At 41.9% G+C, this 15,484-nt stretch overlaps 1 protein-coding gene across 1 annotated transcript; it reads right to left on the reverse strand.

Annotated features, from left to right (window-relative positions):
- Positions 1-359: 359 nt before the first annotated feature.
- Positions 360-11,468, reverse strand: TRIM50 (tripartite motif containing 50). The gene is made up of 6 exons (XM_014070969.2): positions 10,947-11,468; positions 9,027-9,122; positions 4,423-4,653; positions 3,214-3,236; positions 2,372-2,496; positions 360-1,204 (listed from the first exon to the last, which is right to left on the reverse strand). Exons 1-6 carry the CDS (start codon positions 11,349-11,351, stop codon positions 600-602), a joined length of 1,485 nt encoding a protein of 494 aa, XP_013926444.2. The 5' UTR covers positions 11,352-11,468; the 3' UTR covers positions 360-599.
- Positions 11,469-15,484: the final 4,016 nt, after the last annotated feature.

Raw genomic sequence — 15,484 nt, forward strand, 5'->3', positions numbered from 1 at the left:
TGAAGCAAGTCTCTAGAAATTATTTACACTGAACGAGTTCCATTCAGTTAGGTTTGCATTTATTGCTCCCATAAAGATGGTCTGGAGCTGGTAACTTGACACAATAGAACAGTGATGGCAAAACTTTTCGGCACCGAATGCCCAAACTGGAACGTTTGTGCATGTGCGTGCGCCACAATGCCGGAAACTCAAAGACTAGTTGACCGGGGCGGGTTTCTGGCATGCGAATGCGCACTGGCCAGCTGGTCTTCACATGCCCCGGAGAACTGAAAACCCAAAAACCAGGTGGCCGGCACGCGCATGCCAGTTTTCAGGCCATTTTTTGAGTCATTTTCTGGCCATTTCTCGAAAAATGGCCTGAAAACAATACAAAAAATGGCCTGAAAAACAGTCTGTTTTTTGGTTGTTTTGGGGGCCATTTTCAGGCTTTTTTCCAGTGCTCCGGCACCTGCAAAGACCAGCTGTGCATGTGCGCGATGGAAACCAGAAGAGCAGCTGGCGACAGTTTGCATGCCTGCAGAAAGGGCTCTATGTGCCACCTCTGGCACCCGTGCCATAGGTTCACCATCACTGCAATAGGAGCAAATGGAAACTTCCTATTATAATTTGGTGGGCTCATCAGTATTGGTGCAGTCATCCTCGGTCTGCAGCATTTTGAGAGTAGGTACTATAATGGGTAAGTTGTTATGGATACCCCGCTCATGCCAACACATGTCCAAAATGGGATAGAGCTTGCCTTGGAATTCTGCTTGGAAAGTATAGATTGGTATCAGCTCATCTGGGCTGTCAGCATTGTAGAAGGTTAGTTCTCCCTTCTCATAGTGCAGATAGACCCCAATTCGTTGGGGTCGGGCTGAAATTGGCAAAACCAGTCTGCTGGTATTGAAGGCCTCATATACTTTGCCCTCTTTTAAGCCAATGAGCCACACCCCATTTTCTGGACTCTTACTCAGTTTGCCTTTGCGGTTGACTGTGCCCTTGATGATGCCCAGGCGCCAGTGACTCTTGGAGCCCACAATAATCTCCCAGTAATGCTTTCCCCAGGAGAAGCCCTTATTAGCCAGGATACAGTTGCTGTAGTCAAAGCGTTCAGGATTGCTATCTCGCCGTTGGAAGCACAGGCCATATTTCACCATGGTATTCTCCTTGGATAGCTCGAGCATAGGATGAGCACTCACCGGGTCCAGCTTCAGGGTTTCTGGAGCTATGCGAAGGAGTAAAAATCAAAGTTCTTTGAGGAACCCTTGGTAATATTCAGAAAGATCAACTGAAGTGATCAGGCCTCCTTCTTTATATGAACAGAATCGAATAGGCCACAATCAGTGGTGGGTTCTGGATCCCGTTGCAACTGGTATGATGCAACGGGGCCCAGCATCCACCACATGAACGCGCGCAGCACACATGCAGCATGTACATGCATACTTACCGCCTGCAATGCTCTGCAACACCTCCACAATGCTCCTGCTCGCCGGAGTGTTGCACAGATGCTGTATGTTCTATGCGCGGAAGCACCAAAGAGCTCAAATACCGGTGAGGGCAGGTGGGCCCTCTGGAGCACCGTACCAGAACAGTACTCGGTGCTCCCAGCAGGCACCCGTACACCCGTACCGGGCATAACAGTCGTAACTCACCACTGGCCTCAATAGAATAAAGTATGTGAATGAGCCTCAATTTTTCATAATAGACAAGTGATTGCAGAATTCAGGAAACCTAGATAGCACTCTCAAAATCCATTGCCATTTTTTAGCTTTACAGCCTCAACCCCATTCCTCTTACTTCTTTTTTTCCCAACCAGAACCATTTTCATTTATTTAGTTTTAATTCAGTTTCTATAACCACCCCTCTTAATTGATGACTCTGCAGCAGAAGTATAAAAACAATCTAAGTAATAAAAAGCATTTTAAAAACAGTAACATCATCCCAAATAAATGTCTATGGAGAGTCTCAGTCATCCAGGTCATGGTTGTCCCAAAAGTGCTTTTTTTCAAGAGGCACCTGGACTTTCTGTGTTTTTTTTCTTTTTTTTTTCTTTTAAGACATTTCACTTCTCATCCAAGAAGCTTCTTCAGTTCTTCAAGAATTTTATTTTATTTTTTAAAAAATCAAATCAGTGTGTGAACAGTGTGGCACCTACATTCTAATACAAATAAAACTAATCAATTATTATGTTCAATCAACCTATGTATTTAATGTACTATGTAATAATAATACACATTTATATTAGGTTATAGTCTACCATTCCTTTTAATTTTAATATCTGAAAAGCAGTAATGCATGATGAAGATACAGATTCACAAATATTTTAAGTGCTGTATGTGGAAGTGGTCATGAAACGCCCTCCCCTCTTCCTCTCTTCCAACAGCAGCCATACCTGGAAGGATTTTACGGAGCAGACGCTTCCACACCATCATCTTTACATCCTCTTGGTGGAAGTCAGGCTTAAAAGAAACCGCACTGTACATGCCTTTGGTTGGGTGCTGATAGGAAAGTTCAGACCTGGGTATGTATTAATTTCCATTAATATTTTTCCCAATCTAAAATACTTCAAAAAATTTCTTTTAAAATGTTCAGTTCCTGTCTTAATGGATGGGATTGAAAATTCTGAGCAAGAACTCAGAACATAAAAGCAATTACTTTATCTTTCCACAGGAAGGTGTGTATGTATGAGAACGTTCAGTGGCAGAATATATAATTTTAAAGACAGAAAGCACAGATCTGAAGAATCCCATTTGGAAGATCTGGGAAATATCTCTCCAGTCTTGAAGCCTAAAGATAACTTCATAAAATCACTTTTTGTCTGGAAGCCATATGCTCTGGAATTAAGGAGTCTGGAAATTAATAATATTAAGGCTTCTTCAATTTCTCATAATTTCACAGCCATCAGCTTTGCAGGAGCTTGAAATCCATTGCACATCTGCCTCATTAAATTTTAGTGAACATGGCAGTGCTTACTTTTGAATAAATACACTTCAGCACATTGGAATTGCTGAAACATGCCTCGGTATTCTTTGCTGAGAATGTGGAATGTTGTACACATATTTTGCTTTAAAAAAAGCATGGCTTCTGTTACCATGCTTCTTAAGAATTTTGAAGAAGCTAACAAGTATATCTGCTCAACTCTTCCTTGACACTTTTTCTGTAAATGCATTTTCTTTACAACACTTCTTAGTATAACTCTTTTGTTTCTTTTTCATACATTCTTATTTTACATACCTGGAGGGAAGAGATCCATATTTCTGTAAAGAGATAGATATAGACAGATTTAGCGCACTTGTGCTACTTAAATGTATACTGAAGTCTGTGTGGAGGGGAGGAAGATGGGAGAAAATAAATGGGACTATTGATTTGTCTGAGCAATTGCAATCCATATTTATTCCTGTAAACCTTGGAATTCTTGCATACTTACTGTATACATTCCTTAACTGCACCAGAAGTGCAGGACCTTATTTGCATGTACTTTTCAAAATCTAGGTTGTAAAGAAGCACCTAAAACTTTCACAACTATCTCAAATTATGCCTACTCAGATCAAGAGGGGACCCCGGACCGCCTTTTTAATATCAGCTATAATTGATTGCTCTAACCATAATTGCAAAAGTGAACAGTAGAGTTCTCTGCCATTTTAAAGAAGGAAATCTATGAACTTAAAATAGGTTTCATATAAACTATAAAACAGTAAACCCTCCAAATTCTTCTACCCTTCCTGAGGAAAATGAAAATCCTACCCTTAATCTGTGTAACCTGTGTGATGTACGCCTGCCTACTCTGCATCATTGCTCTGCTACCAGGGCTCTTGGCCCTTCATAGGTCGTTCTTGACTTACGACCACAATTGACTCCAACATTTATGTTGCTATGTGTGAAATATGTTAATTGAGTTTTGCCCCATTTTATCACATTTCTTGTCACGTTTGTCGTCATCAAATTAGTAACACAGTTGTTAAATGAACCTGGCTTCCCCATTGACTTTGCTTGCCAGAAGGTTGAAAAACTCTGGAATACTACAACCGTCATAAATATGAGGCAGTTCCCAAGTGTCTGAATTTTGATCATGTGACCACGGGGATGTTGCAATTGTCATAAGTATGAAAAATGATCATGTTACTTTTTACAGTGCTGTTGTAACTTCGAATGGTCACTAAATGAACTGTTGTAAGTCGAGGGCTACCTGTACTGTAGTTCAATCATCTCCTAATAGGTGACACTATTCTTCCCTATGCCTAGACCTTTACACTCCAACAAACTGTGACGTAAATTTGGACTCTTAATAGGTGCAAATTGCTAAATCTCTCAAGTTCCTCAGATTCCAATATGTGCCTTTCTGCTTCGTATTTCTGAGTAGGGGTCTTTAGCAATTTTGATTTTCTGCTGCTGGCAGCATACCTTAGCATGTCCCTGGTTATTTACGGCTAGCAGATACCATACCTGTATGAAATCCAGCTGGTCTTCATTGTTGAATTTCTGCAGGGAATTCTCCAGCTCCTTTAGCTTCTGAAGGGTGTCTGCTCTCTGCTTCAGCTGAATCTCAATAGAGTCAATGATACGGGTTGTTTTCCTTTCTATCTGCCCCAGGAATCTGGCCTTCTCTTCATTGATGTACCTATGCAGATCCTGGAACTGCTTTCTGACTACCCACATGAAGACATCAGATTCATTCTGTGTTGGGACAAAATATCACAAGTATCACCAGAACAACGCAAGACTTTGTTTGAGTTGGGCCCATGTGGGGTTGGAGTGGGCATTATTACAATACTAAAATGTGAGAAATCTGATGAACATCTCAGTGTAATATCTAAGGCTGTCAACCACTCCTGTCTTGCAATCTTAGCTCAGGAGCCAATTGCTTTGCAGCTATCAGTTATGCTAACTCTAATGGGCAGAAATAGGACAAAATCAGTCATCCATGTCAAACTAATGTGAGATACGTTGATCCTGAGATAAGTGTCAGGGTTCCAAATAGCATCCAAAAGTAAATCAGAGTCCAAGGCAAAGTATTGCTTGAAGTTCCAATTTATTAAGAGAGCCATGTTGTCACATCTGGGAAAACCCAAATCTGAAAGCTTCCTGGTTTTCCCCACCTAGCTGAAAGTTCAAGATTTTGTCCTCACATCCACAAGTCCATCATATGGTCCAATCTCCCACTGCCAAGTTGGCAGTTCCACTCATCCAATTCCGATCAGGTGCAGAGGTTCAAAGACAAAAAATGACCTTGGCTTTCTACAAATAATTTTGTTATGGCTACATAGTATGTAACTCCTTACAATCCCCCTTCCATTTTCCCACAATAGAAAAGACATAGTAGAGTAAGAGAAAGTGTGGCAGGCCAAAGATCCAAAAGAAAAGATAGCTTCAGGCCTGACAATAAGTTCAATTTGCAAACTAAATAATTTGATGATATTTCCCTCTTTTACATACCTGTTATATACCTGGTCAATATTCTTCCTCCCCTCAACAATTATTAATTGGATTATGAGACTAGATCGAATTTGTGCTCCTTTTTCCATGCAGCCTAAAATGCTTAGCTTATGCTACACAGTTTGCATTAAAAAGGGACACAAGGACCAATGAGCTAATCTTTTGGCCAGAAAAGACTGGATGGGAACACAACCCAATGTTTTCCTATTTCTGAATACTCTATTATTGATGTTGCAGTATAAACCATAATGTGGCTGGTTAATTTTCGACCTAGCATATTTCAACTATTATTTTTAACACATGATTTATGGGTTGGTGAATTGTGCAAACAATGATTTATTAAACAAACTATTATTAAATTAGTCACAGCTTGGCATAATGTGTTTCCAGTCTATGAATCTGGAGTTGCCTGCCAAACTAAATTAATGATCAGTAATTGGTTATAGAAATGAATGAGAGAGGTAGATTACATGTACAGGTAGTCCTCATCTTCCAACGGTTCACCGACAAAAGCGTGCTGACAAAAGCGCGGCGAGAAAACCGCGCCATCAAAAAACAACGAAAACAACGTAATAACCCTAACCTTAACCCTAATCATGCTTTTGTGGGTGCGGTTTTGTCGGCGCTCTTTTGTGGGAGCGCTTTCGACGTCGCGGGTTTCTTGCCGCGGTTTTGTCGGCGCACTTTTGTCGGGTGTGCATTTGACGGGTCACACTTCCAACTATAATGGAGCCTGCCCATAGCAGTCATAAAGTGGGTCACCCATGTGGTTGAACCGATTTTATGAACTTTTTTGCAGTGATCGTTAAGCAAATGCTTCAGTTGTAAAATGAGCGTTGCAGTCACAAAGTGAATGCTATGGTCGTAAATTGAATCCATTGTTTGCTATGGGCTGTTTTTGTCAAAAACTGGAAGCAAATGCCAGGTTTCAGGGGAAAACATGGTAAAATGTCATGTGACTGCAAGACACTGAAAATGGCCATAAATGCAGGCTGCTTGCTGAGCACCTGGTCATGTGACCACGGGGGGGTACCATTGGAACTTTGGAGGGGGTCCATTAAGGACTACCTGTATTAGAAGAGTTCTCATTCATCAGTGAAAGGCAACAGAATAGCACATCTGACTATAGGCAAAAAAAAGAGTCAGAAACCATAACTAAGTCACTTTCATAGAGGTAGGAACAAGAAGCATGCAAAAAACATTTGAGTATTGTTTCTAAATATAGAGTTTCTAAATATTGACTTCTTTACTTCAATACAGATTACTTATCAGAATTTCTTGGAATTATGTGAAAGCACGTAATCATTTCCAAATATTGCCTGTTGGATGAAATGTAATATATAGCAACTTAGCTATTTTATTCTGTAGAATTGCTTCTGGGATCCTCTCCACTGTGGACTATATATAATTCAGGTGGCTATTTCCAGGCAATTTTTGTGACAAATAAAGCACCTACCTGATTGGTCATTCTACCATACGTCTATAGTGGCTGGTGGTGCACTTATTTAGAATTTTTCAGATGTGACCTAATGTTCTCAAGAGCAAGATTAGGAACTGAAAAGCACCTTACTACTGCCACTAATCCAACAAAATCAATATTGACACTAACTGTCAAGTGCTTTGAAAAGAATTCCAAGGGTGACTTTATTGGGAGCTAATTTCCTTGAAGGTATTTTATTTTAAGTCTATCTAGAATTCTGTTGGCAAAGATGCTGGTCAACTTACTAAATTATTCCTTTTTTCACCTGAAAGTTTTGGCTTTTCCTATTACTTCATGAGTTTGAAATTATTATACTATATTAAGCCTATCCTCATGACTTGGCCTTCCTCAGAAAAACTTAACAATTATATTTTGTTCTTTCATGTAATTCAACATTCAGCTCTGAGATTTAGCTGAATGTAGGAACTAAAGAAAAAAGACAATATGTATTGAATCATATTGAATATTATTCCATAAATATTTAGGGTCCCCCCTCCCCCAATTCCCTGGAAGTGTTAGCAATAGGAGGATAATTTTCAGAATTTAGTAACGTGCTGGATATACATAAGGGTTATTTCACCTTGTTTTGTTTGGGGATTCAGGGTGCTTTGCGTCAAAAACCTAAAATGAACCGTGGCACGACAAAACCGCGCTCGACTAAGCCGCGCCCGATTAAACCGCGTCGCTGACGTCATCAACAGGGTGACAACAGCGAGCGCGGAGAAAGAAGGGCGCTTTAAATAGCGCTTTGAAAGCAAGCCGATTCAACTTAAGGTAAGGGTTAGGTTTAGGGTTAGGTTTAGGGTTAGGTTTAGGGTTAGGTTAAGGGTTAGGGTTAGGTTTAGGGTTAGGTTAAGGGTTAGGGTTAGGTTAAGGGTTAGGATTAGGTTTAGGGTTAGGTTAAGGGTTAGGTTTAGGGTTAGGTTAAGGGTTAGGGTTAGGGTTAGGATTAGGTTTAGGGGGGTTAGGTTTAGGTTTAGGGGTTAATTTTAGGTTTAGCGTTTACAGCGTGCTTCTGTCTCCGCGCTGTTGTCGCCCTGTTGATGACGTCAGTTACGCGGTTTCGTCGAGCGCGCTTTAGTCGAACGCGGTTTTGTGGTGGAACCAAAATGAACAGTTAAGCAACAGTGGAAAATGAGCGTTTTGGTACCTTTGAATCAATCTTGACTCCTGGTGATTGCCTGGAGGCAAATCTCTACAATTTTACTGGTAGCATTTCAGAAGTGGTTTGTCATTGCATACTTCCTAAGCTAAGAAAGCATGACTAGCCAAGGTCACACAAGTGGCTTTGTACTTAAGGCAAGACTAGAACTCACAGTCTCCCAGGATTCTAGCCTGATCCACTATACCAAATTGGCTACTTTCTAAATCACCCCACTCTCCTAACTGTGGCCAGGCACCATGCTGTAGCTCGTTGGGAACCAAGCCGTGCAAGTGGCAGGCGAGTGCATGAAGCTGCAATTGTGCAAGTGGCATGCGGGTGCGTGAAATCATCCTCTCACCACCACACCACCGCTGGCACCGCCGGTCTACAGTGCCAGAAAGGTTGGGGACTGGTGGTCTAAGTAATGGAGCAACAGAAAAATGTCTGGTAATTTCGCATTTGAAATTTTAGCAAGATTCACCCCTCTTAATTGAGGTAAACACGACAACTGCCAAAGGTACCTTACTCATCCCCAGACACTCAAGAATATACAGCAGATAGTCACTAGAAAACTAAAATTAATTGAAAAATATGTCTAAACATCCATACCTTCCCCTCAATGTGCTTATTTATTGTAATAATAGTATTATGAGTCAGTTAGGCATGGTAGTTAAGGCATCAGACTAGAAACTGGGAGGCCATGAGTTCTAATCCTGCCTTGGGCACAAAGCCAGATGGGTGTCTTTGTACCATTCACTTTCTCTTAGCCTTAGGAAGAAAGGAATGGCGAGCCACTACTGAAAATCCTTGCCAAGAAAACTGCAAGAACTTGGCCAAATAGTTGTCCAGACCGATCTTGGAATCAGTCACAAATGTACAAAGAAAATAAACCTCATAATATTACACCCACAGGGATGCATAGGAGTTGGATGAAAAGAAAGGCAGCCAAGAAAGTCACTGGCATAATGTGATCTGCCTGCCTAAGCTCACCGTAATGCGAGTTTTGTTATTCATCAATTTGTTGACATGTTCATCAAGGCTTCTCTTCTGCTGTTGCACAACTGTTATCAACGTGGAGAGTTCCTCCTGAAAAAGCAGAATTGCATTAGCTAAACTTGTGGGGAAAGGATGTAAGAGAAACAAAACTAAGTTTATCCATTTTAATATATATTTTTCAATGATAACTGCCAAATGCTTTTTAAAGCTCAGAAGGAGGGGCAAAAGAAAGGTGACTGCTCAATTACGGTAGCTATTAGGAGACGTTCAGATTTGAAAAAGAACACATGAAGTAACCTTCCACTAAGATTTTGAGATATCTATATTAATGACTATCATCAAATCCCCAGAGGCTCACAATCTAGAGCAGGGGTGTCAATCTCAATTTCATTGAGGGCCACAATAGGGTTGTGCTTGACCTTGGAGGGCTGGGGTGGGTGTGGCCAGGGTGGGCGTGGTCAGCTTGATATAACTCGTGTCGGGGGCACCTGTGGCGACCCTTCCGAGCTCTGTTTTCAGCTGGGACGGCCTCCTGCAATCCTCTGCCAGTGAAAACAGAGCAGGCGGCCCTCCCGAGTTCTGTTTTTGCTGGCAAAGGCACCGCGGGCCGGTCCTTTGCTGTTTTCCAGGGCAGCGGCGCGGGCTAGATCTAAGGACCCTGTGGGCCAGATCCAGCCTTGAGTTTGACACCTCTGAGCTAGGGTCATCAGATCCTTCAAACTGTATATCCAGGATTTTGGGTATATTTAATATTCAAACATGCACAACTAATCTTTTTACCATGAAACTATAGTGCCTTATTATAGAATATGAATTCTCCAAGGGAATGTTTAATCTGACTCAGTGATTCCCTTTTTCATAGCTTCTATTTAAAAGAAAGGAAGTTTTATCTCTTATCTCACTCAGTATCAGGCACTCATAGGCACTGGGAGTGCTGCACCTAGTTTTTACATTCACATTTCTGTGAATCACCCTCATTGTAACAGTGTTATCCATTGTTTTCTATTGCTGCCCTTGATCACAGGATACTATCACTCATGATCCTTACACTTATACAATTCCCACCCTTTGAAAACATTACTCACACAGAGAGGGTCTTAGGATATATGGTGTGAGAGCTACAAAAAATCTGTTAAGGAAAGTATAGATTTCTGCCCCATAATAGCTACACCTGTTTTTACTGGAATCCATGTGCTCCATTAATTTTACAAAGAACTTTCCCTTAATTGCGTGAAAATTTCTTTGTTTGGATCACACCAAGATTCACCTAATCCATTAATCAACAGACACAAGGTGTCCCACCCAAAATTGCCAGTCGTCTCAGTTCTGCCTATGGTCTAAGCCCGTGATGGCTAACCTATAGCACGCGTGCTACAGGTGGCACACAGAGCTGTTTGTTAGGGCACGCAAGGTTTTGCCCTGTCAGTTTCAGTGTGCATGCACGCCCTGGCCAGCTGACTTCAACCTTTTTTTTCCAGCTGTTTTTCACCCTCTGGAGGGCAAAAAACAACCCAATGCACAAAGGGAAGTTCCGGAACTGACTTCTGGTTTGCGCGTTGGGCTGTTTTTCACCTTCCGGAGGCTTCAGGAAAGCCTCCTGAAGCTTCTGGAGGGCCTCCTGGGGGATGGGGGAGGCTGTTTTCGCCCTCCCCAGGCTCCTAGAAAGCCTCAGGAGCCTGGGGAGGGTGAAAAATGGGTCCATTGCATGCCAAAAGTGGGGGAAGGACAGTGGGGGGGGGTCACGCGTGCATGCGTGGGGGGGGTGTCAACGTGGATAGCATTATGTATGTGGGCACATCCGAGCACGACTCGCCTGCGCTCCCCTGATTTTGGCATGCAATGGGAAAAAGGTTAGCCACCACTGGTCTAATCCCCCACTTCATCCGTGCAGTCATAGACATTCCAAGCACCTGCCTTCATCCTGCTGTACACTGTAGAGATCGGCATGACTTTATGCTGCTGATGGGTGCCAATGGTGCCGCAGAGGCCACAAATCACTTCCTGGTCTTGCTCACAGAAAAGGCTGAGGGGATTGTGGTGGTCAGGGCAAGACTTTTGGTTATCCTCTGAGTTGCCTATGGTATGAATGGCCTCAATGATTCGAGCCAAGTTAACATTGGGGGGCGAACTACTATAGTCCACAGCCTTTCGGCACACTGGGCAAAGGATCTGCTTCTCCAGATCACCTGAGAGAGATACTACACAGGACTTGCAGTAAGAGTGTCCACACTGTAGCATCAAAGGCTCTTTGAAGAAGTCTAAGCAAATGGGGCATATCAACTGGTCCTCAAGTTGATCAATGCTCAATTTCCGGGCCATTTGGCTGATTTCCTTTTTCTTTCCTTGTCTTAATCCTGGAAGACGAATGTCCAGAGGGAACAGACACCAGATGTAGGATGCCGCTGAGGAGAAGTTAAGAGTAGTTCTTCCTTCTTATCTCCTGCAATAGGCCATGAAAGGAAGGATAAAGAGATTAATACAGTCTTAGGGCACAGGAAGAAAAAGTTATCCTAGAACATACACTGAGGAAAGTAATAACAAACTAAGTTTAAGGATCTTTGAGAACTTCTGGGTGTCAAAGATTTTGGGAGGAAGAAAGCTGAAAGCGTAACGTTCAGGTAACTGCTATTCCATAGCTATTAAGAGGAACAAAACAACTTCTGCCCTCCTTTGCTTCTTCGTTTTGGAAACATTAAAATAATTATTTTGGGGGCTCATCAGCTACTGCTACCATAGTTGCCAAAAACGAATGCCTATGCATTCTGAGAAATTTTGCTGTAGAGTTGATAAAATACAGGCAGTCCTCAACTTATGACCACAACTGAGCCCAAAATTTCTGTTGTTAAGTGAATTTGTCCCATTTTAGAACTTTTCTTGCTGCATTTGTTAAGCAAATCACTACAGTTGTTAACTTAGTAACATGGTTGTTACCGTAAGGGAATCTGGGTTCTCCATTGACTTTGCTTGTCAGAAGGTCACAAAATCACTCTTGAACACTGCAACCGCCATAAATACGAGTCAGTTGTCAATCTTCTGAAGGTAAATCACGTGACCATTGGGATGTTGCAATGGTCATAAATGTGAAAAATGGTCATAAGTCACTATTTTCAGCACCATTGTAACTTACAACACGAATTGTTATAAGTCGAGGACTACCTGTAATGGCATAGGGTTTGCTTATATTGTTGATAAATGTATGGTTTATTTAGGACATTTAAATTGCAGCCCGAAATATTTATTTATTTATTTATTAGATTTTGTCAAACAAAAACGAGAAGAAGAATAAAAGAAAAATACCGTGACAGGAACGATAAGCACATTAGTGCACTTATGCACGTCCCCTCTACTGACCACTTAAGTATGAAGTAAGGTCCATGTAAGGAAGTTAATTTGCAACTGAAACTGAAAATTTGTAGCTGAGACAACTGGATCAGGTAGAGCATTCCAGACTTCGACAACTCTATTACAGAAATCATATTTTTACAATCAAGTTTAGAATGATTTACATTGAGTTTAAAGCAGTTGTTAGCAAGCATATTATTGCGATTAAAACAAAAAAAAAGTAATTTACAGGTAAAGCATTACTACGCATAATTTTGTATGCAATACCTAGGTCTGATCGCAAGCGACGCAGTTCTAAGTTATCCAAACCAAGAATTTCGAGCCTAGTAGCCTAGGGAATTTTATTTTGTACAGAAGAGTGCAAAACTTTTCCTGTGAAATACTTCAGAACCTGCTCGATTGTACTGATGTCAGATATATGGTAGGGATTCCAGACAGTTGAATAATATTCCACGATTGGTCTAGTATAAGTTTTATAAGCTCTAATTAGCAATACAATGTTTCCAGAAAAAAAACTTTCCAAAATTAAATTTACAACTTAACTTAAATTTAATGCTTTTTTAGCAACGCTGTTACAATGAACTTTGGAGCATAACCTGGTAATATAAATGTCGGGAAAGGAATATAGGAGAGGAATAAGGTACTTTTGCATAACAGATATATCAGGTACTAGAAGGAGGCCATGTTTTAAATTGTGTATGTTTTGTTTAGGACCAAATTCAGTTCTATGAATCATGCATGTATCCTTTGCACCAAACCGCAGACATATTTTGAAGCTGTTTGTATTACATTTTCTCTCTCTGTCTCTCTGTCTCTGTCTCTCTGTCTCTCTCTCTGTCTCTCTCTCTGTCTCTGTCTCTCTCTCTCTCTCTCTCACACACACACACAAATGTTTCTATTTATTAAACCTTGTTTCACAAGAACCACTGATACTGAAAACAGTTCTTGGAACAAACTAAACTGAAAATAAATGTGACCAACTTCAATATAATAAGAAAAAATAATTATCAAGAAGGAAAATAGCTATTCAATATTTTATTGCAGGCATCCTCAACCCCGTGCCATGGACCGGTACTTGTCCGTGGCCTGTTAGGAACCAGGCCACACAGCTGGAGGTGAGCAGTAGGTGAGTGAACAAAAGTAAAACCATCCCTCTCAGTCTGTGGAAAAATTGTCTTCAATGAAACCGGTCCCTGGTGCCGAGAAGGTTGAGGTGGTATAACTGCTGATTTGATGTACCATGAAGAGTGGAAGTTGAAGAAGATACCTTCCAAGGGGTTCCAAGATGACAAACAACAACCCAATACTCACATAGATCAGATCTGCTCATAATCTTTCTATCAAGGTATCCCACCCTTTCTATTTATATTAACTTTTGAATGCTCACATGACACAAAACATATGCTTTGTTATATGCCTCATAATTCCTAGGGCAGGCAAGTCTCACTGCCTCTTTATATTGTACAAACTGAAGACCAATATTCAAGGATATCTAACTTTAGATAACGGTTCAGGACAGTGGTCTGAACCTATTTATTACCTCTAGGAAGTTTTTGCTGAAATTTCAGTCAAATTCTTCTAGGAAGAAGAATTATGATCCATCTTCATCCATAAATCACATCTTACTTAATTTCCATATTTTCTAAATCCATTAAAGTAGTCAAGATGTTCCTACCTTTTACAGTTGGGTTGCTCTTCTACCACCTTCCTTCTCTTGTAATCAGAGTATTTCTAGACAAAACGCTGTATATTACATTAAAGCGTCCTGTTGGTTAATTCTTTTACTATGGCAGATTTTGGACTTCTCCACCAAAAGTGACAAGAAAAGCGTCTCTGCCTTTAATTATTTCAAAAAGAGAGCTTCTGGAGTTGATGGCCCTCTGTTCAAGCAAAGATCTCCAGAAAACAAACTGCAGGGGCAGCCCCCTTTTCAGTCATGTGCTTATCCTTGGCACTTGTAGAGGCAACTCCCAGCTACATCGCTGAATGACCAATGTATTCTTGGAAAATTGAAGATAAACAAACCCACACAAGTCTTTTCCTTGAAATGTTCACCTTGTAGAACAGATTTCCTTGTCCTATTCACCATAATATATGTAGATATTCATATGCCCTTTCTTAGTCCTCATCATATTTCTGAAATTTGACACTGAAAAGCCATACTGAATGACTTTGAAGGACTTTATGAATGATGAAAGACTTTAATGACCTTTCTTCAGATTTACATTTACAATATGTACATTCATTAATATCCCCATCCCCTTAACAAAAAACTTTGACATTATCAATCCTTCATATCTAGGATCTGCTTCATAGCTGGGGTGGGTTTTAGCCAGTACGCACCGATACACCCCGGTTCATGAAATTTAGTGTGTCTTCCCATACCCATTCTTCCAGATGCCCCATATCGGAATGCTCCCTCCCCTGGCCTGCCCCCTTGCTCACTTCCCCTGCCCGTCCAGTCGCCACTTGCTCGGTCACCCCACCTGAACGCACTAGGCTTGCCCCGCCCAACCACTTCCTTTGCCGGAGCGGACGATTGGGAGAAGGCCACATGGCACGCGCTCCTTCTCTTTGACAGCCGCCTGGTTTCCAATGGGGTTGTGGGGGATAAATCCATGTTTTTCTTCCCTCTGCATGGATTTTCCCCCAAATGGAAATGAGGCGGCTGTCAAAAAGAAGGAAGCACGGGCTTCTTCAACAGCTGAGGAAGGAACAGGAGCAGAGGACTCGCCCATCCCGCCAGGTTCCCTCAGGTCTCTGCGCCTCCCAGAAACAGGGGGTCAAAGGAGGGTCCCTCCCTTTCCCGGGATCCTCCAGGGAAGGGCCAGGGACCGTACTGGACCTCGTTCTGGCCGCCGCTTCTCTCTTGCTCTCCGTCGCAGGAACCAGGCAGGACAGCGGGTGCTTGCGCAACCTCTTCCAGCACCTTTGGTGCCTGAAGCGCATGGGGGCAGCCAATCTTGGCTGGCCTGAGCACCAGCCCTCCTTCGCCTGCAGCTCCAGGGCAGATGATCCCGGCACGGCCCCCACTTGCCCACCAGAGAAAGGCAAAGCCCCAGGAGAGGCGGGATGGTCATTTGAGTTGGATTTGCAGAACTGAGGCAGGG

Source organism: Thamnophis sirtalis, unplaced genomic scaffold, assembly GCF_051295495.1.
Source record: "Thamnophis sirtalis isolate CommonGarterSnake01/CBP01778 unplaced genomic scaffold, rThaSir2_p1.2 scaffold_6, whole genome shotgun sequence".
Taxonomy (NCBI): Eukaryota; Metazoa; Chordata; class Lepidosauria; order Squamata; family Natricidae; genus Thamnophis; species Thamnophis sirtalis.

Excerpts from the sequence above, each read along its gene's own strand:
- TRIM50 (XM_014070969.2), bottom strand. The coding sequence starts at position 11,351 with ATGGCCCGGAAATTGAGCATTGATCAACTTGAGGACCAGTTGATATGC. Across the intron at positions 4,654-9,026 it reads ATAACAAAACTCGCATTACG|AATGAATCTGATGTCTTCAT; the intron begins GTGAGCTTAGGC and ends GTCCCAACACAG. Across the intron at positions 3,237-4,422 it reads ACCAGCTGGATTTCATACAG|AAATATGGATCTCTTCCCTC; the intron begins GTATGGTATCTG and ends ATCTCTTTACAG.